Genomic DNA, 27,969 nt, shown 5'->3' with positions numbered 1-27,969 from the left:
AATCTTAACTTGTGTGCTTTTTTTAAGGTTGACATCTAATCGCGATTGAGGTTCCACACTCCTTGCGGAGTTTACTCCAGTACCGGAAGATGAAACACAGATGTATAAAAGGACGATATTACCAAGTGACGAAAGAAAGCTACGAAATTTCTCCTTCACTACAGTCCCTTGCATCAAAACCTCTCTCTAAATTATTTCGCACCACGAGGTTGTTAAATAGTATAGTCCAGAGTTTAGATGTCAAATGTAGTTCACAATGATTTGATTATGACATTGAAAAGTAACACTTCGTTTTTATAAAGGTATGATCAGTGGCATTACTGCTGAGTGTTTAGAAGTTCACGGTTTTGTAATTGATTGATGTTTGATATATTGTAGTTTGTACTTTACTTAGTTGTCTGTAAAGTCCGAATTTTCTCTGAGTCGACTGACCCTGCAACCATGCTCTTTTCAATTTGCATATTGATATTTCTGGTAATACATTGATATCCAAATAAAAAAAGAAGAAGAGGAGAGTTGCAGGATCAGAGGGTCTTCAGACTAGTATAATATAGTCAATCATCAATGTAGATTGGATTAGGGTACACCCCGAAATGTGTAACCCACACCCATACCAACTTTCCCCATACCCAAATTATAATATTGCCATTTATTTCATCATTATGAGGAAATTGTACTAAAACTTTGTCCAAACCTTCTGAATGATGTTTTAAAACAATTTTAGCTATCAAAACAAGTTGAGAACACATATGAGACATTTTGTGTTTTTGAACTTGGTCAATTTAATGTTCTCTAGACTCCTGAAATGTGTAACAAGAAGTTACCGTACCAAACTAATATTTGACTATAATGATTGGATTCCATATCGTGCTTAGCATGAATCTCTATACCAGCAAAAATAGATATGGTCTTGTCCAGAATGAAAAAGGAAGTATCATAAACATATATATCGCTCTTGAATATTTAGATAATATTTAAGTGTTATAGTGTAAAATATATAATAAAATTGTACAGATACATGTAACAAAAAAAAACCAGACTTTTATTTTGGGTTTGGGAATTTTGGTTGACACATTTCGGTACTTTTTAAAACTAAAAATCAAATAAAAATCAGATTTTCCGAAAAACATTTGAAATCATGGATTCAAGCCTAATTATCATGTGATTCTGTAAATGTGCACAAATTTTCTGCTGGAAATATCAAGTAATAATTAAGAAATTGGGAAAAAAATCATTTCGGTACCGGGAAAAGTTGATATGGGTACAGGTTACACATTTCGGTATGAACCCTGAATTAGTCTGAAATATTCTGTTGTCAGAAATAGGCTTTCTGACTGGTCTTGTCCAAGATTGGTCTGACATCAAACAGCTAATTTGCCAGACAAATTGGTGCCATGGGACATCAAAGCTTGTCCCATATAAAATACTTAAGGTTTGGCTTGAAAGTCGAAATTCTGTAAATTCAAAGAAAGACAGTTATTTTTTGTTGCATGTTCAACAGACAATATGATCGACACGTTTTTCATGCTATATGTAATCTACACGCTGCTTAGTTATTCAAAATTTGATATTTAACTCCATGAACTTCACCTTAATTAAGTTCAAGATTACATTGTCTTGTTATTTTTTTCGAATTTCCATTCTCATAGCACTAATTACTGCAGAAAGTCCATTACATATTATTGTTAATAGTTTAAACTTTCAGTACATACCCACTGAAAACTTCTCAAGTGTCAATAAAGTAATAAAATTTTGCCTCAAACATTGTGCCAAAATTGATGTGCAAAATCTTGTGTTTTTGATATGGGACAAACTATGACATTCCAAATTAGCTGTTGGATGTCGAGCAATCTCAGAATATGATCGGTCCTACTTAAATCCTGCTGGTGCAAAATATGGGTGCAGAAGGAATGTGAATACCTGTCACTATGAATAGTTGAAATTAGAAATAAAATAAAAAAAAAATATGAATGAATGCATGTTAAGTATCAGTCTTTCTAAAAATCAGACACTGCCAATGGTAAAGTGATTCATGGTAAAGAAAATCCCACCAAACAAACGATGTGTTTTCAGTCTACTTATGCTATACTTTCACATAAGGTTAATCATTTCTGCATTCAGATTTGCACTTTTTAGAAAATCGTACATTTATCTCCCACTTAAATCAACCAAATGAAGCCAAATCAAGAACGATAATTCTTGCTAAGTCGCAATTTCATGCACAATCTATATAATTTTTATCGTAAAAGTGTAACAACCAAATGAAAAACTAAGATTGGTTATGTAATCGGTAACTGTTTCTGAACAAGAAATTAAACTGAATTCGGTGGGTTTTTGACATGCATGAATTACCTTCTGTCTGATTTTTAGAAAGACTGCTACTTAAATAAATACATTTTACGGGGTCAGAGTTTCTTTTCTATCTATTGAATAGTTGGTTTAATAAAACATTTGAATTTATGGGCACAAAAGAAAACATTGAATGAAAAAAAAATATAATATAAATATTCAAATACTTAAATTTTGAATTATGTGTTTTTCAGTTCAGGTAAAAGCCTCTGGTGCTTAATGAAAGTTAGGCGTATTTACCGCAAATTGTTAAAATAATAAATAGCACATAATTAGAAATGTATGTATCAGATATTTAGACAATAACAGTGCACTGACTGAACATCAAACTGATATACAGATAAGCCATAGAACTGCAATGTTTCATTTTCTCAGCCCTGTTGTTTATTGTAGTAACCTTCCAATAGGGTTTAAATTATCCTGATTTAATGTTTGCTGTTTAACATTTTGTAATACACTGTCCGAATCAAAATGGTTGAAAATGTCTTGGTGGCGAATTCTCTTTAATGTGCAAGAAATTAAAGGCAGAACTGATGATGTAATTTTAGTAAACACTTCATTCTAAAAGTAGGATAGGGATTCTGTGATTCTGTGGACTGTTTGGCAATCCCTATTTTGGAAAAAGCTGTGTTTTTTGTATTTAATCACTGAGGTAGAAAATGTTTCCTAGACTGGTTTCGTTCTCAATTACATATGCAAAAATGGCAAAACAGTATATAAAAATAAATATGCTTGATGGTATTTTAAAGCACCTGTCAGAATGATGGTGCTTACCAGACTTTAATGTTTCCTAAGGACACAAGTATAGTGAACCCAAGTTGATAATACAATCATAACTATGACTTATAAATAAAGCAAACATCACACTATGGCATGACAAATTTTTTTATAAGAATATTTACCATTGTAACATAAACATTCTCTTCTGATTAGGTAGGTTTGAAGAGTGCAAAATGACAGTGAAATTAGAAAAATGGTTACTTTCAGTTCAATACTACTTTTGTTTCTGGTCTTAATGAATACCCCCTTTTTTGCGGAAAAATTTCTGCATGCCCTCAGTTGTGCTACATGAGTGAAGTTTTTTAATGAATTATTTTATTATCATTTTTTTAAATCCTAAAGACATGCCATCACTATAGGAGTCTATTGGAAAATCAATACAAGACTGACACCTATAACATTGTTCATTACTACATATTGTATTCAAAGGGAGGCAACACCTAGAATACCGAAATCAGTACAAATCAGTCTCTTATAATGCATATTCCTTAGCAGGCGTACATCAAAACACAGGCTAAAAAATATAGTGAGCTTCTTTTGTTGCCGCTTACTTGTTTTTTCTTCTTTTCTTTCTTTTCTTTTTGCAATTGATTATCCTTTCATCCAAAGTACAGGGTAAATATCAAACTATCACACTAAAAACTTGTTTTTGAGGAAAAACATTATTTTCATCAAGAATAATACTTCAGGAAAGGGGTTTAAATTTCTACTGCACAATTAATTTTTTCTGTCAATTAAACGGAACCATGTGTGTAAAAAATTACAAAATTATGTGTTTGTTTATTCAAAATGTCAGGTACCTCTCTTCCAATTTTCAATCTTTTTTTACTTTTTCCGTATTTTCAACAGTGTAGTATTGTTGCTGAAAGTTTTGCTTGCAATAGATACAGGAAATGCTAATGATGATTTTGGAAATTTGATATCAACAATCTTGAATATTTGTTGCATTTCCTGAAAAATTTTACCGCTTAGTATGTAATAAATGTACAAAGAAGGACCAAAGTTTAATTAGTTTCTGATTGCCCTCCATATTGATTGTTTGGCTTTTTTGAATGTTGAACCTGCTATGCACTAGATCTTTTCTTTTAATAAAATCATTACAATATAACCTTATCTCCTCTTTAAAATGATCACAGTTGCAATATGTAAATATGTTTATGTTTCTTCAAAAAAAAAATTTTTAGAATTTCAATTTGGTTAGGAGAAAACCACTACAAGAAGGGGCTTACAAACTTCTGTTAATTATATCACATGGTTATACTGTCATAAAACACTTGGTCAACTGAAGATAGTTAAATATCATTCCAAAATTCATATGGCTTTACCCAACCCTTTTCTCCCAACCAAGCGACCCTACTAAATCTGTAAGCCAATTAACTTGGTATAAATTGCCCAATCAGTTCTCTCACTTGAAGTTAATATGGCTATAGGCTTTACCTATGGGGAAAGGAGCTATTTGTACTCAAGTTACATTTCATGGAAAATGCATTGTACTATTATATGGCTGATGTCTTGACCAACAGGAATATGCAAGACTTCTTATCACACATGATATGCATCTGCTTTAAAAGTTAAAACAATCGCATCCTAAATGCATATGTCACTTCTGACAGAAAAATTTTGAGTCTCATGCGTTGACAGAGGATCTATATATGGTGGACGTCACAAATGCTCTGTTATGTCACTGACACTCTTTCCCTTTCAAGAAACACCCATCTATTCTTAAATAGGATCTTGTATTGAAGTCTGTACAGATGTATTTGTATGGAGAAGTAAGAAATCAAAAGATTCAAAAGACAAAATAAATAATTCAATTCAATCTAGTTTATTGATGTGTTTATATGATTTAGGCTTTGCCCATTAGTGACAGAACTGATTATGTGATTTAGGCTTTGCCCATTAGTGACAGAACTGATTATGTGATTAAGGCTTTGCCCATTAGTGACAGAACTGATTATGTGATTTAGGCTTTGCCCATTAGTGACAGAACTGATTATGTGATTTAGGCTTTGCCCATTAGTGACAGAACTGATTATCTGATTTAGGCTTTGCCCATTAGTGACAGAGCTATTTGTACTGGAATAACCATATGATAATTTACATTTGATAATCGTATGATTCTCTCATCTTCAATTTTGCTTGGAAACATATGGTTATTATATCATTCTCATTTCATATATTCATCATATGTAGCAAACCACATGATTCTTATGTGTGACACATTTAATTGTGTACGTCATTTCCGAAAAAAAGCTCACTACCCATAACAATTTTGAGCCATTCGTGTTTGGAAGTATCTAAATACATAGTACAATGCTGATGCTCCATCTCTGTTAAGTCCTTACACAATACTTTCATTGATATGAACACATAATAAATTTTTAATGGCAGAAATAAAAAAATACTTCAGAAAAAAGGTTCAAATAGATATTGACATTGCAGTTGAGGATATTCATACAGACATATCCTAAAAATATATTACTTATACATGTGCTAATTTTCTATTCATAGGTTGGTGCCAATAATTATATGTTTTTTCATTATTATGTTTTTTTTTCAGGTTTAAGATGAAATGTGTAACAGGATGCCTTTTTACCTATCTTAGGTGGACAGGTAGAAAATTACAGAAATCTCCATTTAGAATCCAGTTACCAGAACGTGTTACTTTTGTAGCAAGCTACAGTGGTTATGGTCAGTTAATAGATAAATATAAACCTGGAGAGAGGTTAAAGGGAAAGCCTTTGCAAAAAAATCAGTTTAGTAAAGAAGAGGCTGTTCAGTTTCTAAGTAGTTTATCGGAGGAGGAAGAAAAACGGTTGCAGATCTTAAAGTTGGAATATGAAGTATGGTCTAGTGAAGGTTTTTACAAGGTAAAAAATGTTAAGACCTTAATTGCAGTGAAAAAATTAAGGATAACATGAACCTACTGCTTTTACACATAAAACAATGGAATGAAAATCAGAAATTTCTTTTGGTTAGTCTTAACATTGGGTATTTTAACTGTGTACTGATAAAATATTCACTTGACAGACAACACTGTCATAATGGATTAATATGTATAATGCTATATTGTATCTTTTATGTATACACTTCAGTTCCATATCAAATATTGTAAGAAAGTAAAAAATTCTAACCATTTTTCATACACTCATTGTATTATAGTGTACCAGTGTCCATTCTTCTGACTGTCTGTCGTTTGTTGTTCACACTTCGTTATTCTAAAATGCTGCTACCAATTTTCATGAAACTTTGGTGAATTGTTTCTTACTATTGGTGTAAGCTCCCTTTTTAATTTGATAAATTTCCAATTTTTTGTTTTTTATACCCGGCCACACATAATGGGGAGGTTACAGTGATACCCTCCAAAAAGTTGCTTGTCCGTCTATATGTCCTTCAGTCCATCTGCCCATGCATTGAAGGGTTCCAGATGATAACTTCAGAAGATTTTGAAGGATTTTTTCAAACTTTACATATTAATTGAATATCAAACTATACAGGTCAAGTTGGAATTTCAATTTGATCAGATGATTAATACATAAGTTATGGCCATCTTAAGTTGTTTTTACCCCCAATTTTTTGTTATGAATTGGAGTTATCTTTCTTTGAGTAGTAAATAATTGTGAAAGTTGCCCCTATGTGATAACTTGTAATTCAGCACATGTCCATGGATATTTAATACAATACAATGTGATGGGTATCATTTAATGCCCCATCAGATGCCTTATTTTTGAGTTTGGGACTTTATTCATGCAAGTATTAGAAAAATTCTGTTTTGGGCCTTAAAACTTTGAGGAATTGTTTATTCTATCCCCCACTTGCAAGTGGTATTGTCTGTTCATGAAAACCTCTTTTCAATTATTATGAACTTCTGATTATTTTTTTCCCCCATGTTATGGGACTTTATTCGTAGAAGGGAGAATTTTCCATATTTGCATAACAAATTAACTTGTCATAGGCTCTCTTTCGTTTTCTTTAAAATTTCAATTTCAGTTTCATGCTTTTGATTTTGGCACTTTTTTTCATTAAAAATAGGATTTTTCTTTTTTTTCTTTCGCACTCTGACTGAAAAATGCTTTCAGCAAATGCCAAGAAACTTTAGGATATTCTTTGTATTCATGGTCATAGGCTCCCTTTCCTTTCCTATAGTTTTCACGTTTTCAATTTTTGGCACTTTTTCCATCAAAAGCGGGACAGTGTTTCCATTTTTGCACTCTGACTGAAAAACGCTTTCAGCCAGGGCCATGAAACCTTGAGATATAGGATCCTTTACAGCTCATCTGACCAAAGGCCATGTGAGCTATTGCATTCACTTGGTGTCTGTCTTTGTCTCTGTTGTCCATCTCCATCGTTGTTGTCTGTCGTCGTCGTTAACAATTATACAAATTTCTTCTCCTCTGATACTACTTGACCAATTAGAACTAAACTTGGTTTGAATGTTCCTTGGGGTATCCTGCATAGAACTGATGTGGGGATATTTGAATCATTAAAAACATGGCCTCTGTTACTAAAAATAGAACATAGGGGTCAGACAGTAGTTTTACACATATATCTCCAAACCGTTAGTTTAGCCAAATTCTTTCAATTGTTGAAATGATCGTAATGATTATTAGGACTACAAAAATCTTCAGTGATCATAGTTGTCAGACAACTCCTTGTAAGAGTTATTACTCTTGAAAGGGGAAAAATGATGTTTTTTTTTCTTTACAGTTTTCAGTCAAAATCTTGAAAACTATGATAGATTAAAAGAAACTTTATAACTTTTCTCTTTTCATAAAAAAAAGCATGTTGGTTTTTCTGTTTTCATGCTTTTACTGAAAAGTGCTTTCAGCCAAGGCCTCATAACTTTGAGATATTATTTGTATTCATGGCCACAAGTTCCCTTTCATTTTCTATAAAGTTTTGATTTCACGTTTATGACTTTCAGCACTTTCCCATAAACAATAACAAATTAAAACATAGAAATTGGGCAGTGTGAGATATTTGCCTTCAGTCCTTCTCTATGTATCAATTATCATTGAATTGTAAAAGTAATGCAAATATTTTGAAGTTCATAGTATTAATGGCTTTGTAAGGTCTAGCAAATATTAATGAACAATATAGGGACTTAGAAATGCTTAATGTTCGGTGTATCAGCTGACAGGTACATGTATATCATGCCCTCATGGCGCAGCTCTTAATTGTTTATCATTCCCTCCAGAAGCAATATTTCAGGGTACAATGTATATATATACTTTTGACTCCAAATATATATGTGAACATAAGGGTCTGAAAAATTCCCAACGATGTTAGAACTGTCAAATTTGAGAAGCAAATTTTTTGTTGTTCCCTCCATGGGATTCAAACTCTTACCATTGTGTCATATATAGCAACACCACCTGCAGTAAGTCCAGTATCCTTGACCACTCAGCGAACTAGACTATATGAAATGCAGCTTTCGTGTGTTAAGTCATTCCTCCTCATAGATTAAATCTAGGGTTGTAACTTTAAGTCATTCCTCCTCATAGATTAAGTCTAGGGTTGTAACTTTAAGTCATTCCTCCTCATAGATTAAATCTAGGGTTGTAACTTAGTGCACTATGTGTGGTAATACAGGACAGCTCATTTAGGTGTTGTTTTGTAGGATAGAGGATCAAATTAACAAATCATGTCACATTAACTAACTGTCATACATATGTCTCAAATTGTGAATTGCCTAGCTGGCCAAGTGGTCAAGGGTGCTAGACTTAGTGCAGGGGGTGTTACCATAGATGTCACAGCGGTACATATTAGGTTCCAACAGAGGGAACAACAAATTATCATTAAGTATTGTAAAGAAATGGACATTTATACTAAGGAAGATACAGTTACCTCTCCAAATGTGTTTTCTTTGTAGATGCCTTTAGAAATGAAAGATGAATGGTGGGCATCCATATTTAATTTAGATAGTGCAGCAGCAAGGAAAAAGTTATATAAGTATTACTGTAAAATTGATACAATAAAAAGAGCAAAAGAGTTTAAAAAGGCACAGAAACCAACAGAAGTAAGGGAGGGCATCAAAACTGCCAAAAATACAATATTTATGAAAATATATCCTGCAACAGAGAGGAAAATTTATGATGCCAAACTTGCCCAATCCATGCTGTTTGGAAGACCTCTTATAATTGATATGAGTTATGAAGCCTACATGAATAACATGGAGAATAATAGATGCTTAGAACAATTATTGGAAGGATTTAGCTTGAATCGGAGGAGGGTAGATCCAAATGATCTGATTCTAACAGGATGGATTCCAGACAGTTATATCTACAAAAAAATTAGCTTCTTAATGCAAAAACGGCAAGGGACTTTTAATACTTTGATGTGGAAGACAACTAATCAGCATTATTTGGACCTTTACCCTAGAGATAGACTTGTTTACTTATCACCGCATTCACCATATCAACTACAGGAGGATCATCCTGATAATATATATATAATTGGAGGTTATGTAGATATGGTGACAACAAAAGAAACAAGACCAGTATCTCATGCTAGAGCAAAGTCAGAAAACATAAGATGTTACAAGTTACCTCTCGATAGATATGTCAGGTAAGGTTACTTGATGTACACATGAAAGAATTGCACCATGTTTTTGTATTTTTTAAAACATATGGAAACATACATTCAGGACTAATATGGAAATTTATGTTTTTGTATGTATAAAATCACATGGAAACAAAAGTTGTTCAAAATTTTATGAAAACCATAATTTTTTCATATATTAAGTCCTATGGAAAACATACTTACAATTTGATTTTTATTTACCTTTTATCATGAATTATTTAATCGTAAACAAATGGTTTTTTCTTGTGTTTTCAAACCATATGTTGTAATTTTCCCTGTTTACAAGTATATGTAATTCCTATTGCCTCTGTTGTGTCAGTGTTGTGTGTTTGCCACAAGTGCAAGTTCTGGGCTTGGCTGAGTCACAACAAAGAATTTTAGCTTCTAGGAACTGCTTCTCTGACAAGACAGCAGTATTTCAAATATAGAGAGATGACTGGTTGGTTCAGATTCAGGGTGTCTGAGAGGTGTGACATGCTCCAAATGATGTGTACACTTAAAAACTAAATTGCACCTCCATTTCTATGTAATTTACTTCTTCAAACAATTCAAAGTACTACTAACTATCCCCTAAGAAACGGTTCAGATATAATATTACCCTTCTGTGGACTTTCTATAACAGCAGAATCATTTATTCCCTTTACGATAAGACATTGGAATAAACTAGATCAATCAACAATAGATTTGGATTCATTATCAAAATTCAAAAGCGAACTAAAATGTAATATAAAAACCAATATCCCAAAACACTATGCTTTTGGATCCAGATAACTTAATATTGTTTTAACACAAATGAGAGACAGAGTATAATTTCTTAATTATGACCTTCATAAAGTGAATATTGTTGGTAATCAAGCCTGCAGATGTGGATTCAAAGCAGAAACTTAATACCACTATTTTTTCGAATGTCATTTATACAGTCTCTTAAGGCAGAAATTAGTGAATGATCTTGCATGGTTACTGGGAAATTTGCCAATTAATCTAGAACTATTTTTATATGGACATGAGAATCTATCCATTGAACAAAAAGTATTATTATTGAAGTCTGTTTTTGAATATATAAAAAAAATTCAAAGAGATTCCTTGTTGCTTAAGTTTCTATTACTTACGCTGAACAGGCACAACATGACACAAAGTACACATCTCATTTTGTTTATCTTTTCTCTTCCATATTTAACCTTCAAAAGCATTTTTCTCCCTTTCTTCATCTGTTATATGATTAATTTTCAAAAAATATATTTCTGTATGCGCATGCTCATAAGATTATTGTATATTTCTTTTATCAGGAAAAGACTTCATAAGTAAGATGTACTTGTGTCTAATGACTTTCGTATGTTATTACCTTCGGCCACGTTAGCTATTGCCATCACTTGGCGTCTGTCGTTGTCCGTTGTCATTAACAATTTTTCAAAACTCTTCTCCTCTGACACTACTTGACCAATTGGAACCAAAATTGGTATGAATGTTCCTTGGGATATCCTGCATAGAACTAATGTGGGGATTTTTGATCCGTTGAAAAACATGGCCGTTGTTACTTAAAATAGAGCATAGGGACCAGACAGTAGTTTTTCAAATATATCTCCAAAACCGTTAGGTTTAGCCAAATTCTGACCAGGATAAAAATGTTCAGCATAATGAGATCTATCTGTGGTCATCTGTTATGGCATGTTGGAGTTATTGCCCTTTTACAAAGTTTTTTGCTATTTTTAATGTTATTTCTTTAAAAAATCTTCTCCTCCGACACTAATTAACAATTGAAACAAAACTGGTATGAATGTTCTTTAGGGTATCCTGCATAGGACTGAAGAGGGTTTTTTTGATCTGTCGAAAAACATGGCGGCTGTTATTAAGAATAGAACATAGGGGTCAGATAATAGTTTTTTGCATATTTTTTTCAATAGCTGAAACAATCCTTACTTTTAGGATTACTTAAGTCTACAGGCATAAAAGTTGTCACATGCCTCCTTGTAAGAGTTATTGCCCTTGAAAGATGAAAAATGACCTTTTTTTTTTTTTTTTTTTTTTTCACAGTTTTCAGTCAATATCTAGAAAACTATGATAGATTTAGACTTTCATTTGCTGAAATGATCCTTATAAGGCCTATCAAAGTTTTCTTGAGTCAAAATTGTCGGACAACTTCTTGTTTAATTTAGTGCCCTTGAAAGGCATAATTCAACTAGGTGAGAGATTCAGGCTCCTGGGAGCCTCTTGTTCGACAAATAAAATGTTTAAACTAAACTAGGTGTGACATGCCCAAATTCAGGTTGCTGCTTCTTTAAAGCTAGTGCAACAGAGTATTGTTCTTGTCAAAAGCAGGGTTCTGTGATTGGTCAACTGTTCTCGTCCTGAAATGCATGCCATATCTTTAATAGGATGTTAAACCACAATTTATCGATCAATCAATCAGGCCCTGTTTGTACATTTTTTTATCCCCCCACATGAAAAGTATATATAAATGTAGGGAGTATCATATGCTGTTTGATTGTTTGTCTGCCCACTTTGTCACAGGATACCTTTTTTTTGTAAAACATGGACTTTTTCATTGGTTGACCAAGTGGGAACTCATCTTCTGATCAGCAGCTCCTCTAGAACTGCTGAATGGAATTTCACTGTATGCCATCCTGCACCTCCTATACAAGTATTGTTTTTTTTCTTAAATCTGAAGAATTTTTGGGTTTCCTATATTGAAGGAAAAGCAAGGGATATTAAGGCTTTTTTTTTTGGAAACAGGGCCTGATACTGATATACAATGTATATTACTGCATGGCTTTAAATGCAGATACATACTGTAAACCAACTAATTTTTGCAACTTTCGCAGACGTGGAATTATCGCGACAATAGTCTGGAATAGACATACTTAGACACTATCTTTATATGTTCAAGCAATTCTTTTATTAAAAACGTGAAAATAAGTCTTTGCAAAATTAGCCAATGACAGCAAAACGCGAAAGAAAGTAGTCGCAAAATAAGTTGGTTTACAGTATTTCATATAGTTAGGAGGGCATTTTCCATACCTGAAACATTATTTTTGTATATTGGTGGAATACCTCTTCATAGAAAGCTACATTTACTGTTGGTGTCATGGAGCTAACTAATTAATTAAACAGAACTCAGTTGATAGATTGTTCAGTGATAAAAGATTTAAGTAATACACATATGCAAAAGAAGGCTGTAAACATCGCTAGGGGAACCCATTTTCACGGCTTATTTATTTGTAACAAGCTGCATACAAATATTAGAATTATACTATTGGGTCAGGTTACTTTTTAATCCTAGTATTGAAAAATTATGAGCAAAATTACATTACCGGTAACTAATACTGTTGTAGTAGTTCAGCTTTCATTTATTATTATATAGATAGCAGTGATTTATCAAATATTTCCAGTGTCAAAAAGTTTAGATATTTCACACTTTTATCTGTAAATAAATTCTGTTATTTCACTATTGGGCTTTCTGCCGCCAAAACATCACAACACGAATGTCAATTCGTCAGTCACAAAATTTGAAATTTATGTTGAAAATAGCAACGAAAAATGGAGGAAATCTATATAATAAATAGGATAATCAATTGGTTATCATAAATAATCAAAATATGATCAATTGTACTAAGAACGCAGTAAAATTTAACATGCACGGAACAATTACTGCACACTCATTAAATCTAGGCGTTCTTTGGCACTCGTAATCATATTTTGGTTATTTACTCTTTCCAGTTAATAATCCTATTATTATTAACAAAAGGATGGTAAAAGTGGGAACCTTGGGGATGTGGTTACCAGCTCCCATACCATTTATTAACACTAGATTAAAGCTATAGGTAATAGAATGTGATTGGATTTGTTATGAGAAGGCTGTGTAGTAGCAAATAATAGTATTTAAAAATTAGTGATGTTGAACATTGTTAGACATTAATCATTGATATCACAATATTTTGCTAATGCTACCCTCACCTGCATAATGCTTGTGATTACTATTTACACACAGTTGAGGATCTGTTAGGAAAAATCTCTATTTGTAAATGCAGTAATACTATCCATCCATATTCTGTAATTATTGTTACTGTGGTGTTTATATTTTCAGATGGAAGTTAGGAACCAAGTCATTAACTGTCAACCAGACAATGGGTATAATGTTTGACTTCATGGATACAAAAAACTGGAATAAAGCACTTGATAAAAACCTTCCAAAACGGAAAATATTGTTGCCAGGAGAGGAGATGGAATATGATGAGGATATAATTAGAGCGCGCAAGATGAAATCTCAAAATGACTATGAAAGATATAAAAACTTGCTGAAGGAATCTGAGAGTATTATAAAAGTTAGAACTAAACATGCAGGGAAAGGATGGAAGAAGGACTTTTACTGAATGATTTGGTTCATTATGTAATTTGTTTTGATAATACATGTACATACAAAAAAAAACACTGATTGTTGTGTGTTAAGTCTATCTTTTATTCATACTTCAGTTCACAGTATTAACATGTAAATCACTGAAAGTTACAAATACACATTTATCTATGAATTGGGTTATGGTTGCTGATTTTTTTGTAAAGACCAAGTCGCTTCCATAGGAATATCTAGTCCAAAGGTCATCATTCTATCACCATAAGTTGGAAAGTTCTATGGTTATCAACATAACCTTAAGGCATTTCCCAAGACGTGATCTGGGATGCACACATACAAACATTAGAATGTAAATTTATTCATTATTTCAGTACATTATAAACTTAAACATTTTCATATTTTGCATACATCATAATGTATTTCTCTATTTTCTCAAAAAAGTATGCAAGTGTGATTTTTCATGCACATACATTTTTTAAATTAAGAAGTAAAGAAACTTAAAAAAATTAAGAATTGACCAATCAACAATTAACCAATTCCCTCTGCTTATTTTTAGGCAGTGGCTGCTTGTCCACACACTCGTGGTCGGGGAGCCCATTTGTGTCAAAAACATATAGAATCGTGACAGAAATGCCCAATTCTTTACAGAAATATTGATAAAAACTTATCCGCAAAATGTATGACTATTAAAGGCTTCGCAAACTGTGTTCACATTTAATAAACTGAAGTTATCTAATTGTGTTATATACTATAGTCGGACTGCATATTTGATAGTGAGAGTAAGCACCTGTGCTTGAAAATGGCCTCATTTTATGTTGGTAAGACACAAAACAAGGCACAGAAGTTATGATGACTAGTGTCAAAGTCAATGCATTGTTTTTTCCAGATGTTTTAAAAATTTGTTATAAAATCTTGGACGAAAATATAAATATCCCTATGTTAAAAAGTACTTCAGTGCTAATGCATGGGATGTTCTTCAAATTTTAGTTTCTACAAAGAAGGGTCGACCTGTGTAAATGTTTCATGTGTAGGAGAAATTTCTGACCAAGACTCACTAGCTTGAGATTATTGTCTGGAATTTAAAATGTGCCAGACTAAATCATGTGTCAAAATCACCTTTCTGGATGTGCTAAACTTAAAAAGTCTTTCAAGTTTGTTAAATGAGTATTTTGTCATAATTTTTGAACGATTTTAATTGATATTTGTTACATTAGATACAATGTTATAACTGTGTATCATTTTGTATATATTTGTATAAGATAAATTTCTCACAATTTTCACATTACTAACGTAAATAAGCATTTCATTTGCTTCATGATTCCATGTGTTATTGACTCAAACCGGATGTGTGGACAAGCAGCAACTGCCTTATTTTTAAGCTTTCAAAATTTTCTGGTAATATGCACAACTATATGTTGTCCCTGACTTCATACAAAGGTTTGTGTCCTAGTCTGGCATGCTGATCGAGCCAGATTTTAGATGGGTTAGCTCACAGAAACAACACCCCACAGGTAGTCATGTCATCTCACTGAGACACATTATTCTGGTTTAAAGTCAACTAGTCATCACATGATCTCCTAAATATGGCATGCTTGCTGGAGAAGTATTGACATTTGAAACTAGAAGAAATGTGTCCAATGATACCCTTTTGAATCCTCAAATAATAATATGTGAACAGGAAGCCTCAGAACTTATCATGCTATTGCTGAATCCTCATGATTAATGTGTAAATAAAGAGCTTTGTGGAATGGAGCATGATACGGCTGCAGAACCAATTGGGGAAAATGTTAAAACAATATTAGTTTTTGACACAATATTGCATAAAATTTGAAATTCAATTGAAGGTGAAAGAAACTCTGCTTTAAGGGCACTCATCAAAGAACTTTGCTTTTGATCCCTGAAAAACCATAAAAGAGATCTGAAAACTGAATGAAAAGTGTAATCAGGTATTTTCATTGAGGAATCATACATGAAACATCTTCAAAATCAGACCGAAGGTAGGCAAGAGGCTCCAAGGAGCCTGAATCACCCACCTGGTTAAATTTTTGCCTTTCAATTACAATAACTTAACAAGGAGTTGTCCGACAATTTTGACTCAAGAAGACTTTGGTAGGACTTATCAAAAGGATCATTTCATCAATTGAAAGTTTCTTTCAATCTATTATAGTTTTCAAGATATTGGCTGAAAACTGCTTAAAACATAATTTATCACTTTTCAAGGGCAGTAACTCTAACAAGGAGTTGTCTAACAAATATGATCCCTGCAGACTTATGTGGGCCTTATAAAAAGGATCAATTCTGCAATTAAAAGAAATTCTCTAAACCAATCAATTTTGGACTTCTGACTGACTGACCCCTTTTCTCAATTTTTAGCAATTATGGCCATGTTTTTCATCGGAACAAAAATTCCCACATCAGTTTTATTGCAGAACACCCTAAAGAACATTCATACCAAGTTTGGTTCTGATTGGTCTAGCAGTTTCAGAGGAGACGAGTTTTGAAAAATTGTTCAAGATGTATGCCAAATGATGACAATAGCTCACATCACCCATCACTCATTCATCAATCTACAGATCTTTCTGAAAATTTCGACATAGATCCAACTCATCATGCTGAACAATTTTACTCCTGCCAGATTTTAAATAAACATCACTGTTTTTTGAGTTATTTGCATAATTCTGCAATATGGTCTATTTTAAGTAACAGCAGCCATGTTTTTCCCAAGATAAAAAATCTCCATGCATGTTCTACAGAACATTAATGCTATTTTTTTTTAATCCCTCTAGTTGTTTCAGAGTAGATTTTCAAAGTTGGAAATGTAAAATTCGGTTATAAAATCCATTTCAGGACCAACAACTCATTCATCTGTCAACAAGACTTTCTGAAAATTTTGGCATGCTGAACAATTTTACTCTCTACCAGATTTTAGATAAACCCAACTTCTTTTGAGTTATGTTCAAAATTCTGCAATTATATCATAGATGATCTATCCGGCCATCATTTTTTACATTAATTAAAACATCATAAAAATTTCTGAATTTACAGTATGCAGAATTACATTCCTCTAAACTATGCATAAAAGTGTCTTTCCCTACATAAATATATCCAAGGAATAAAGTTTTAAGTAAGGTTATATTTGTACACATGATCCAGTCTTAAGTGAAGTAACAGATGATGCATGCAATGGACTAGTTGGATAAATTTTGATTGGCAAATCCCAGACCATGGTTTCTATGTTAATAGTAGGTGGTCCTCTCCAGCTGGCAGAATCTTCAACATTAGTTGGTCTTTCAGACCCTGGTAATGGGTCACATGAAGTCACAAATTCAAAATGAAGTCTCCATCTCAGGCACACTGAAAAAGTGTAAATATATCATTTAGTACTGAACATTGAAGTGTCAGTCTCTGAAAGAATCAGAGTGAAACATGATTTAAAAAAAAATGATATTTGGAATTTTCAATTTGACTCTTTGCACCATCAGAATCAAGGAAAAAAGTCGAGATTTTCCATATCAATTTGGTAAAATGAGTTATAATTTCATTGAACTGCACTGAAAATGAACATTTCAAGGGCAGTTAACACTGTTAAAAACCTTATTTTTCTAACATTCTACTGAAATTTTTCTGAGCAAATCCAGTGATGCAAAGATCAAATAATGATCTTTTCAAATACAGACAGCATCCTTGAGTGAAAATATATTGTCAGATCTGTGGGGTTTTAGCTTTTAAGTTTCAGATTTTTCCCAATTTGCCTGATTCTTGGAAAAACTTACACTTAACAAAATATCACTCTGGAGTTTGAGTTTCTTACTCACCTTTTATAAATTCCATCCAAAGTGTAATGCATGATTTACACTTGTCTATAGTCCTAATATATCCTTTTATAAATTCTGTCCAAAGTGTAATGCATGATTTACACTTGTCTATAGTCCTAATATATAGTGCAAAATTCACAAAAAGTCAGAATAAAAAAACCAACTTTTTTATTAATAGTCTCTATATTGATCATTCCACAAACTATTAATAATGATGTTTGACAATTTTTCCTCATCATGTGTAGTCTTCATACTATGCTCCTACACAACATAAGTTCTATTTATTTAATTAAGAATTGTAAAATAATAAGCACAAAATGAACATGATAAAAAAATTTAGGTATGTTAGTATGTGTATATTACCTATATCTGTAATAAAACATGGCGTAGCTGTGAGAGGAATGGGTATATTAATGTGTGTTTTGGCAGTATGTAGACACATTTCCTGATGTTTAACATATGATGTCAAGGCTGTCCCCGGTTTCTTCCTACATTCCTCGGAGATCTGTTCTTCACTTTGTAACGTAACTGAAAACTAAATCAAAATAAGGCAACTTCATTTTTAGAATTTTAGTAAAATGTCATTTCCTGAATAATGAAGATTTTAAAAAATTTCAGTTTTACATAGCATAACTAAATTTAAGTCACATTGTATACAAAGGATAATAACTTTTATGAATTTTTAGAAAGTTTCATTAAAGATTATATTGACTACTTATATAGGTTATATTTCAATAATTTCCTTTCAGAAATGCTGAACTATCCTAAAAAAATCATTGTGAATCTAATGTATGTCAGAACATACCTGAACACAAGGCACTGTACCATCCATAAAGTTAAATACTCCAACAATATCTTCTCCAAGTTTATAAGCTTGTTTAAACAGAATAAACTTGGCAACTTTTCCCTTTGCATTAGTAATGTTATAAGAGTCTGAAAAAAATCTTCATATAATGAGAATGTATATAATGAATATGTCAAAAAGACAACAACCCCACCTGCATGAAAAATGTTGGCTAAAGGCCATCTATGGGTCTTCAATGAATAAGGAGGAAACCCTCACACCACATGGCAGGCTGCAGCTGGCCTCAGTATAACAGGTTCAGCGAAACAGTTGCAATGTAAGAAGAATATTGAAAGTGAAAAGGAAACAAGACATACAGAGGCCAGAAATTCCTGACTTGGGACTCACAAAAATGGGGGGGTAAGTACTTTGGCATGGTCACAACCCTCCTCCTTTTAAATCTGGACAATGTGGAAAAATATTATACATTTAAACACAGCATAAAATCCTTTCAAAAAGGTAGGAAACCCTTGTCAAAACATAAACAAAGAAACAGATCATATGTTACACAAATGCACAAAGGACTACTAGTAATTAATTGACATACCAGCTGCCTTAGTAACAGAGCCAAGTAAGCCGACCAAGATATTCCAACTTTTGATGTCACAAAGAGGACTACCCATCAATTAAAAAAAAACTCAGGTTTTTTTTTTAATTTTTGATGCTGACAATGCAAAAAAAGCTGTCTTTTGTTATTCAGGTGAATATTTTAAAGTTATTCTTACGAGGAGCTTTCCGAGCAGTAACTGTAGACAAGACTTGCATAGCAATATCTAGGAGTGAGTTTTCTGACTGTACTGGCTTCAGGAAAGGGTTGGATGGTGTCACTTCTTCTCCCTCTGTGTACACACTGATATCATTCAGACCTATATAAGAGCAGACACAAGGAATATATGTGATTATAAAATAGTAAAATAATACCTGTTTACATGTGTAGGGTTTAGTTTATATATGGAGAATCATTGATTCATGAAAACCATTCCAGAAAATAAATCTTGAACAGAAATATGTAGAAAATGCAAATATAAGTTCTTTCCTGTTTCACTTACGTGTCCGACACATTCAAGTTAAATATATGATATTCAATTTGTAGATCATTTTAAAAGCAATGCAGTAAGTATTTCTAAATGTCTACCAAACAAAAATACCATAAAGACAAAACAGGGAATATAGTCAGAGACATTTTTATGATATTTGAACTGAAATGATTCAAGTACAATAAAAGATTAGTGTTCCAATGCTGCGTCACATAAAAAAAAGTGTGGAAAACTGTAAATTCACTGAAAATTTTCTAAGTCCAAGGGCCGTAACTTCTGTAAAAATCATTCAACCATAACCTAAGTCCAACTTAATCTGTAACTTTTCTTAGTAAGACTACATACAAAAGATAAAATCAATTGGTAAAAGCATTACAAAAACAAGAGGCTTCCAGGAGCCTGAATTGCTCATCTGGTTGTATTTTGCCTTTCAAAGGCAATAAATTCAACAAGTTGTCAAACAATTTTGATTCAAGAAGACTTTGGTAGGACTTATCATAATGATCATTCCAGCAAATGAAAGTTTCTTTCTATCTATCATAATTTTCAAGACATTGGGTGAAAACTGTAAAAAAAAATACCCATCAATTTTCCCCTTTCAAGTGCAATAACTCTTACAAGGAGTCACCTGACAACTTTTGTGCCTGAAGACTTTTGTATTCCTAATATACAGATCATTTCAGTTATTGAAAGAACTTGGCTAAACCTAATGGTTTGGGAGATATATGCGAAAAACTACTGTCTGACACATTAAGCTCTATTTTTAGTAACAGTGGCCATGTTTTTTCTAAGAAAGAAAAATCCCCACATCAGTTTTATGCAGGATATCCCAAGGAACACTTATATCAAGTTTGGTTCCAATTGATCAAATAGTGTCAGAGGAGAAGATTTTTGAAGAAATAATATTAAAAATAGCAACAAAAAAAAACATCAAAAAAGGGCAAGAACTCCAACATGGCTCAATGGATTAAAATGAAAAATTGACCAGATAGATCTCATCATACTGATCACTTTTATCTATGTCAGAATTTTACTAAATCTAAGGGTTTTGGAGATATATGCAAAAATCCCCATAATCAGTTCTATGCAGGATACCCCAAGAAATATTTATAACAAGTTTGGTTCCAATTGGTCAAGTAGTGTCAGAGGAAAAGAATTTTTTACCGACAATGGACGCCAAGTGATAGCAATAGCTCACATGACCTATGGCTAGGTGAGCTAAAAAAGTGAGGAAACGCAGATGGATGGACATCTGGCATTTTTATGTCCCCTCGTGACGTGTAGCGGGGGACAATAACTCCCAAAAAATATTCAGGACAACAGTGTCAGAGTTCTAATGTAATGTACCCACAAGGTCAGTGTGATGGACAAACACAGACATTACTAAATCCCTCCATTAATTGTGTTGTGGAGGGAGATGAAAAAGAAAAAGTAAGGTAAAGCAAAGTTTGATAGTTTTGTCTCTTAATTTTTTACAATTACCCATACTGTGAAAAAAAAGCAGATCTACTTTAAATGCTTTGTTAATAAATGTAAGATGTACTTAAAAATGCACCTGACCATGGAATTTTACCAACTGACCCATAAGGTGAATACTTTACTCCTAAATGGAGAGCCTGCATCAAGTTTATGAAAATCCAAGAAAGCTTTTCAGAAGTTGAGCCATAGAGACCAATTTTTATCAACATATGGACATAACATTCAAACTTGATACAGCTCTCAATTTGGATTGTGATTAAATGGTGGATAAAATTCTGTCTAGAATGGAATTGGTCAAAGAACTTTAAGATTTGCAATTACACACAAGAAATAAGTAATTTACACACAGTTAAAGTTCGTCTTTTTGGCCCTTCAGAACTTACTGCACAAAAACCTAGTGTCTATGAATAATGGCACAGACAACAGTACCATACTATTATAAGACCATTAGAATTTTTGGTGGTGTAAAAACTTACTTTTAAAATATAAGATATACAAAAATCTAAAATAGCTGTTTCAGATGAGTTGCCAATTAGAACAGAGGACAGCTGGACAGACACCATGGTCACTATATACCTCCTGCTTTTCAAGCAGGGGGTATAATATGGAAGTGATTCATAAAGGATACAAACCATGAAGAACCATAACTCTGAATGGTATTCTGATGAGTCTAGTTGGTTGGTTTAGTTTCTGAGCACCAATGGTTACTTTGTATGAGTATTTCACTGCCTGCCCTTTATAAGATGGTGGAGAATCTGATGGTATTACATCTTCAAATATATCTGTAATACAAATGATGGTTAGTATGATCAACTACAAAGTCATAGTTCTGTAATACAAATGATGTTTAATACAAAAAATGTATGATCAACTATTTACAAAGTCGTAGTCATTCTAATGATATATACCTATTCATCTTGTTAATCTCCCTCTTTCTAACTTCTCTAAAAGGTACATAAAGCCAAAACAATTTAATACCAAATTCTTTTTTATTATTGCTCACAAGTTTCATGAAACCATAGTGTTAAATTTACAATGCCTAAAAGATACATACATGTTCTAGATTCTCCAGCTCCAAGTCTCAGGTCACAGAATAAAATCCTTGGCTTTGTGGACAATACAGTTAGCCCTCTTTCACCTACTCAATAACAACCAATAATGAGTTGACATGGAAATATAGGATTGATTATAGCATGTGCATTATTTATGTCAACTGTATTCTGATTAAATGTTGTGAATTGAAATGACTTACATTTATCAGATGATGATGACGTATTAACGTGGCCAGTGATACATCACAACAGGTGTAATATGTATGGTAACTTAACTATGGTCACTGGATAAACAAAATGCATGAAATAATCAATCATCAGTTATGCTTCTTAAAATTAATATTTTAAAAGAATTTTCAAATATATATTGATAAGAAATTGTCGTTCTTTGACTCTTTATTTAATTGTGTCAATTTTTTTCAGAAAGGGCACATGTACTCTCTCAACTCATGGTTGATATAAGGAAATCTTGCACAGCTAAAAGGGAATTTGGACTAATTGTTTGTGATCTTCATCATTTGTACATCTATGAAATATTGGCAGCCCAGATGACAAACCTTTATTAGGTACAAATGATGTATCACATCCTGTTGTTGATACTTCCTCTGTAGATAACTGCTGTGACTTAGGAAGATGTACCCTGGACTCACTAACTGAGCACTGACAAATAATCTGTACACTGGACCAAGCAATACAATCTACATCACTGAAGTAAACAGTCAAATTTTATACAGTGTACAGGTGTAACAAGAAGTATACTTAAAAGAGGTACATGAACAAAAAAACTGCTTACACAATACTGTGTGATATGTAAATCAATATACTATTTACTTATTTAGTTATATTCCAGGAAATGATTTGCTCTGTGATTGAACAAAGGAAAAGACAATGCTTACTATAAAAATATGTCAACCTTTAGTGGTCTTTAATATTGTGTAACTTTATACAAATATGTCAGCCATTAGTGGTCTTTGTTAATGATGTGTGATATTATATAAATATGTCAGCCCTTATTCTTTGTTAATATTGTGTGATTTTATACAAATATTGTGTATCCAATTCTGCTGAATCAGTATACTGTGAAAGTACTATTATTCCTGGGGTACCAATTTTCATGGTTTTCATGGGTACACTATAGGTCAAACAACGAAATTTGGTTTCCAACAAAAAGGAGAATCCCATCGATGTGTACACTGAAAACCTCAAAACCACACATTTAAGAATCCATGAACTTGTGTTTCTTCCCTAATCCACAAAAAGTTGTATCCACGAATTAAAGTACTTTCACAGTATTAGGCATTTAGGGAAAGTGAAAGGCAGACTGTGAGGTGGGGGAGGGGAAACTTACTGTTCTATGAAGGTCCATGGGCTGCCCTTAGATGTTTTATTTACACTGTTCAGTAGGGTTATTGTCTCTTCGACACATTTATAGTTTCCACTTTACAAAAATTCTTTTACATTTCCATGTCATATCCAGTGTTGCAGGCTAGATGGTATACATGTACATATACGTTTATATGCAAGGTTTTCTTGTAATACAACGACTAGACACAAAAGTTTTTGATATTTGTAGCTATTGACACAGATAATTACCTTGGATTTTCTGAACTATTGCAGAAGGTTATCTGACACTGAACAGTCTCTCCAGCTAAATAAACCGACCCTCTCAGTAAGTTGGCATTCACCTCTATCATTTTTATGATTACATATCTGAAAAGTAACAATTTTTATAAAAAAAAAATGTTGATAGCAATAGTTCACTTTTTATTGTACATGTATTAGTTTATCTTCCATCTATTTATTTTGTTATTGTTTATACCATGAAACAGTTTAACATTCTATATTGTACTTGTACCAGTTCTGGGTCACCTTTAACAACTGGTACAAATACCAATTCAAACCATAGTGAATTTCCTGTCAGAATAGCCACCGGTATAAGTATATCCATATGAATTGATTTTAAGCCCTCCTTAGAATTATTGATAAACACCAGCATGACATTTCTATCCATAACAGTTTATGACAATTCAGATTAGATATCAGAAACCCTGAAATAATTATTCACTAAGTCCAAGGTCCTCACTAGAAAAAAAAAAGAGAATAGACACCACACCCTTCTGTGTGTCCCTCTCCACAATATCAAAGTGTCCTGACAAAGTTTGGATAGAACTCTGTCTCCAAAGTCATCTCTATATGATATAAACATTGCAAATAACTTTTTTCTTCAGTGCCAATCCATATACACGTATGTGTATAACTACAGTTGTACATGTATTAACATTTGCAATGTGATACACCAGGTAATCACAAAATATTGTTCTGTATGACACATCATACAGTTCATAAGTCTCAAACTAGTTTCATTTTCCTCACCAAAATTTCCAATGTAGAACAATATATTGACATCTGAAGACTGATCTGCATTTTACTGTTTACTTCTAGGATCTCAAAAGACTGCATTTTAATACAAAATCTTGTATTTATTGCTTTTAAAACTTGTATCATGTACAAAAAGATTTCTGTAATTTTTTATCAGTATTTATACACAGAAAGACAATTTGCTTTTAATACTGAACTCATGCTCTGTGAATGACATATCTCTAATGCATTTGAACGGAAGATTGAGGCCTACTCTCATAAAACCAAACAGTCGTGTGATAAGACTTACATACCATATTCTAATCAAATTTGACATGTCAATATCCAGATAAAGATGTAAGTTGGACTATGTTTGTTTATGAAAATACAAATATCATTCCAAGTTCTCATTATATATAAGCCAATTTAGTTTTTTTAAGTAGAGTTTTCAATACATTTCAAAGTAACAGCACAGAAGTAGAAGGCTGGTAGTATGGGGCCACTTAAGGAGCCCATTTGTCATATTTGTGTAACCAATACTGGTTAGTGAAATCAAAACAGTTCATATTGGCTTTTCATTTCATGATAAGCATGGTACTTATGCAACATCCCCAACTGTTCATGCATATTCATTATATTGAAAAGTTAGAAGCATGTGTAGCCTGGGAGACATAAAAACAATTATATCAATTTCAGGGAGACTTGGTTAGAATATATTATAAGGAACTTTACAAGGATTTTGTAAGATACATGTACATGTATTTTTAAAGTGAATTTTTGTAATGTTAAGAACTTAATGGTACATTTTGTATGTGTTAGTCTAAATACCGTATTTTGTAACAGCATGATATGCATACATGTACATGACATGTGATTTAGCTTATAATACATTATATCATGTTTACTTTTTCACTGACTACAACTAAAATTATTATTTGGATTTGGGAATGAACAGTTTGAATCTAAAACATTAAGTTTTATTAGATCAGTTATAAGCTTTTGAAAGATGTAGGCAGCCAAAATACAGTAGTCCAAGGTTACAAAATGTAGATACATGTAGGCTACCCCCTTCAAAGGAAATCACGGTATTAAATGTAATTCAAATTATTGATTTTTAGGCAAAGATTTAATAACATTTTCATCAATTCTGTTCTACAAGTATCTTCATCATACAATGTACTTCTGACATTAATAAAAAAAAAAAGTTTTTCGTTGTTGTTCCTCAACAACATCACATCCATATATTAATTGTGAAAAAAAAACACTGACAGTGGTAGGGACATGTCCCTCCTGCAATGCATATTATTTTTTTCAAAATTATTGACACTTAAATAATTAAAAAAATGACACAGGAGCTTGAAATATTATTGAAGAATGCAGTCCAAAAAGGAGCTTCTTTCATTGTGAGAAGAGCCATACATGTACATGTACAGGTAAGACATGAATTCACACTTGCCATTTTGCTCCAAATGACCCCAGATTTGTCTCTGAATAACCTTTTGACATCAATTAAACAATGTAATTTTAAATTGCAATGTCATTAATCTTTAAGCTGAAGGAGAATGAAGTACAAAAACAATGGGAAAATATATTAATTTTGCCAATGGCGTCCATAAGTGTAAATACATCAATAGTGCAACTACACATGTATAGGGTTTGTAAGTCTTGTTCTAGTTTCAGTTTCCCTTCCTGAATTTCTGATGTAGAATGTATTGAAATCCAAAGACTGATCTGCATATTATTGTTTACTTCTGGAAAATGGAAATGTTGCATCACAATGCAAAATCTTCTATTTTATGCTTTTCTTTACATTTTTATCTTGTAGAACTAGTTTTTATAAGTATTATTACACAAAAAGATATTTTGCTTTTAACATTGAACTCAATGCTATGTTAATGATGAATCTCTATGCATTTGAATGGGAGATGAGGACCCATTCTCATGAAAACATTCTCAAATGACGAGAATTACATACCCTATGCAGAATGTTAGCTGCAGACCATAGCTCTTGAGGTACTTTTTTTGTAACATGGCTGGCAGAGGTACCACAGCTAACAAACAGACTGAATGTCAATGTTGGTCATTAAGGTGTCCATGTTGTTATTTGACTTTTAAGTTTATTTTGAAGCCTGAAGGAGTGTCATCGACCTGTTACTGTGGATTTTATTACTTTTGTTTGCAGTGCCTTCTATGGCTTACTTGAAGGTGTGTTTACAATTATTGAAGACCTTTTGGTGATCTCAGTGAATATTTAATATTATAGGGGTTATATACGATGGCGTATTTGTTGCGTTTTACCAGATCTGTTTTCTGGAATGTCAAATCAACTGTCTATCTTCATATTTCCACACTGTCATTATGCTGACTATTACCTGCCATTTGCATGCGTGGCTACCACATGAATTTAAAAAGAACTTTAAAACTCTTCTGTAGTACAGAAAACTGCAGATGTTGGTAGCATGTTCCACTGTATGATGGTTTATGGACAATATGAATATTTATAAGTGTCTTTCTTTGTCCGAATTTGTTTATAATGGTAGGGATATTTATTTCTTGTTCTATTGTCAGATGGTACTAGTAGATTTGTTGGAGGTGAATGATCTTATAAAATACTATTAGTCTTGTCTGAATATGCCCAAGCTGTAATGTTGGCCATTGCAGATGTTCTAGCAAGTCTGAGAAAGAACTGGTGTTATATCTTTCACAAGTTAAACAAGATGCAGTGTGTTGGACCATCTCTACTTGGTTGATTTGTTTTTCATTATGTGGGTCCCAAACGCAGGCGTTGTATTCAAGCTTGGGTCGTACTAGTGACATGTATGCTCTTTCTTTTATTGTTTTCGATGGTACTTTGAAGTTGGCTGCTTGCATTTGATTTTATATTGTCTCTAACTACCTGTGACTTGTAAAGTATATTGTATTACCTTTATCTGCCTTTTAAAAGTAATCACTGACTGAATATCAGTCTGAATTGTACTAATATTAAACCTTTGCCATCTGTCGACGATATTTTGACAGCGGCGATTTTAAAATCGAAACTTTAGTCGGTTAGTCAATTCGTCCCAATATCTATACGCCACATAAAAGCCACATAAACAACAAAACTTTTCTGCAACACTCCTCGGTTTATTTGTATTTGGTTATTGATATATTCCCCGGGTATCAAGTGAGAAAATAGTTTTTATTTAGAGTCCAATACTACATGATAAGAATGATGATCAAAATGACTCGGATCCTCCTACTATTAACGAAAGTATTGTCAGGGCCGGATCCAGATACTTTGAAAAAGGGGAGGGAGTGCCAGCAGAGGTTTGTCCGAAAACAGGGG

At 32.7% G+C, this 27,969-nt stretch overlaps 2 protein-coding genes across 2 annotated transcripts; one reads left to right on the top strand and one right to left on the bottom strand.

Annotated features, from left to right (window-relative positions):
- Window positions 1–27: 27 nt before the first annotated feature.
- Window positions 28–14,234, top strand: LOC148622763 (tRNA methyltransferase 10 homolog C-like). Its single transcript, XM_088572936.1, has 4 exons — window positions 28–302; window positions 5,690–5,999; window positions 9,002–9,696; window positions 13,793–14,234. The coding sequence occupies exons 2-4, from the start codon at window positions 5,697–5,699 to the stop codon at window positions 14,076–14,078; spliced, it is 1,284 nt and encodes a 427-aa protein (XP_088429062.1). The 5' UTR covers window positions 28–302; window positions 5,690–5,696; the 3' UTR covers window positions 14,079–14,234.
- Window positions 14,141–27,700, bottom strand: LOC148622762 (RAB6A-GEF complex partner protein 2-like). The gene is made up of 9 exons (XM_088572937.1): window positions 27,566–27,700; window positions 23,877–23,993; window positions 22,841–22,989; window positions 22,286–22,369; window positions 21,864–22,013; window positions 19,441–19,581; window positions 18,677–18,804; window positions 18,235–18,406; window positions 14,141–17,410 (listed from the first exon to the last, which is right to left on the bottom strand). Exons 2-9 carry the CDS (start codon window positions 23,975–23,977, stop codon window positions 17,187–17,189), a joined length of 1,149 nt encoding a protein of 382 aa, XP_088429063.1. The 5' UTR covers window positions 23,978–23,993; window positions 27,566–27,700; the 3' UTR covers window positions 14,141–17,186.
- Window positions 27,701–27,969: the final 269 nt, after the last annotated feature.

This window comes from Perna viridis, chromosome 3 (assembly GCF_037379345.1).
Source record: "Perna viridis isolate PV_CMFRI_1.1 ecotype Kerala chromosome 3, ASM3737934v1, whole genome shotgun sequence".
NCBI lineage: Eukaryota > Metazoa > Mollusca > Bivalvia > Mytilida > Mytilidae > Perna > Perna viridis.
Note: the sequence above shows the minus strand (reverse complement) of the source record. Positions and strands in the feature narration are given on the sequence as shown.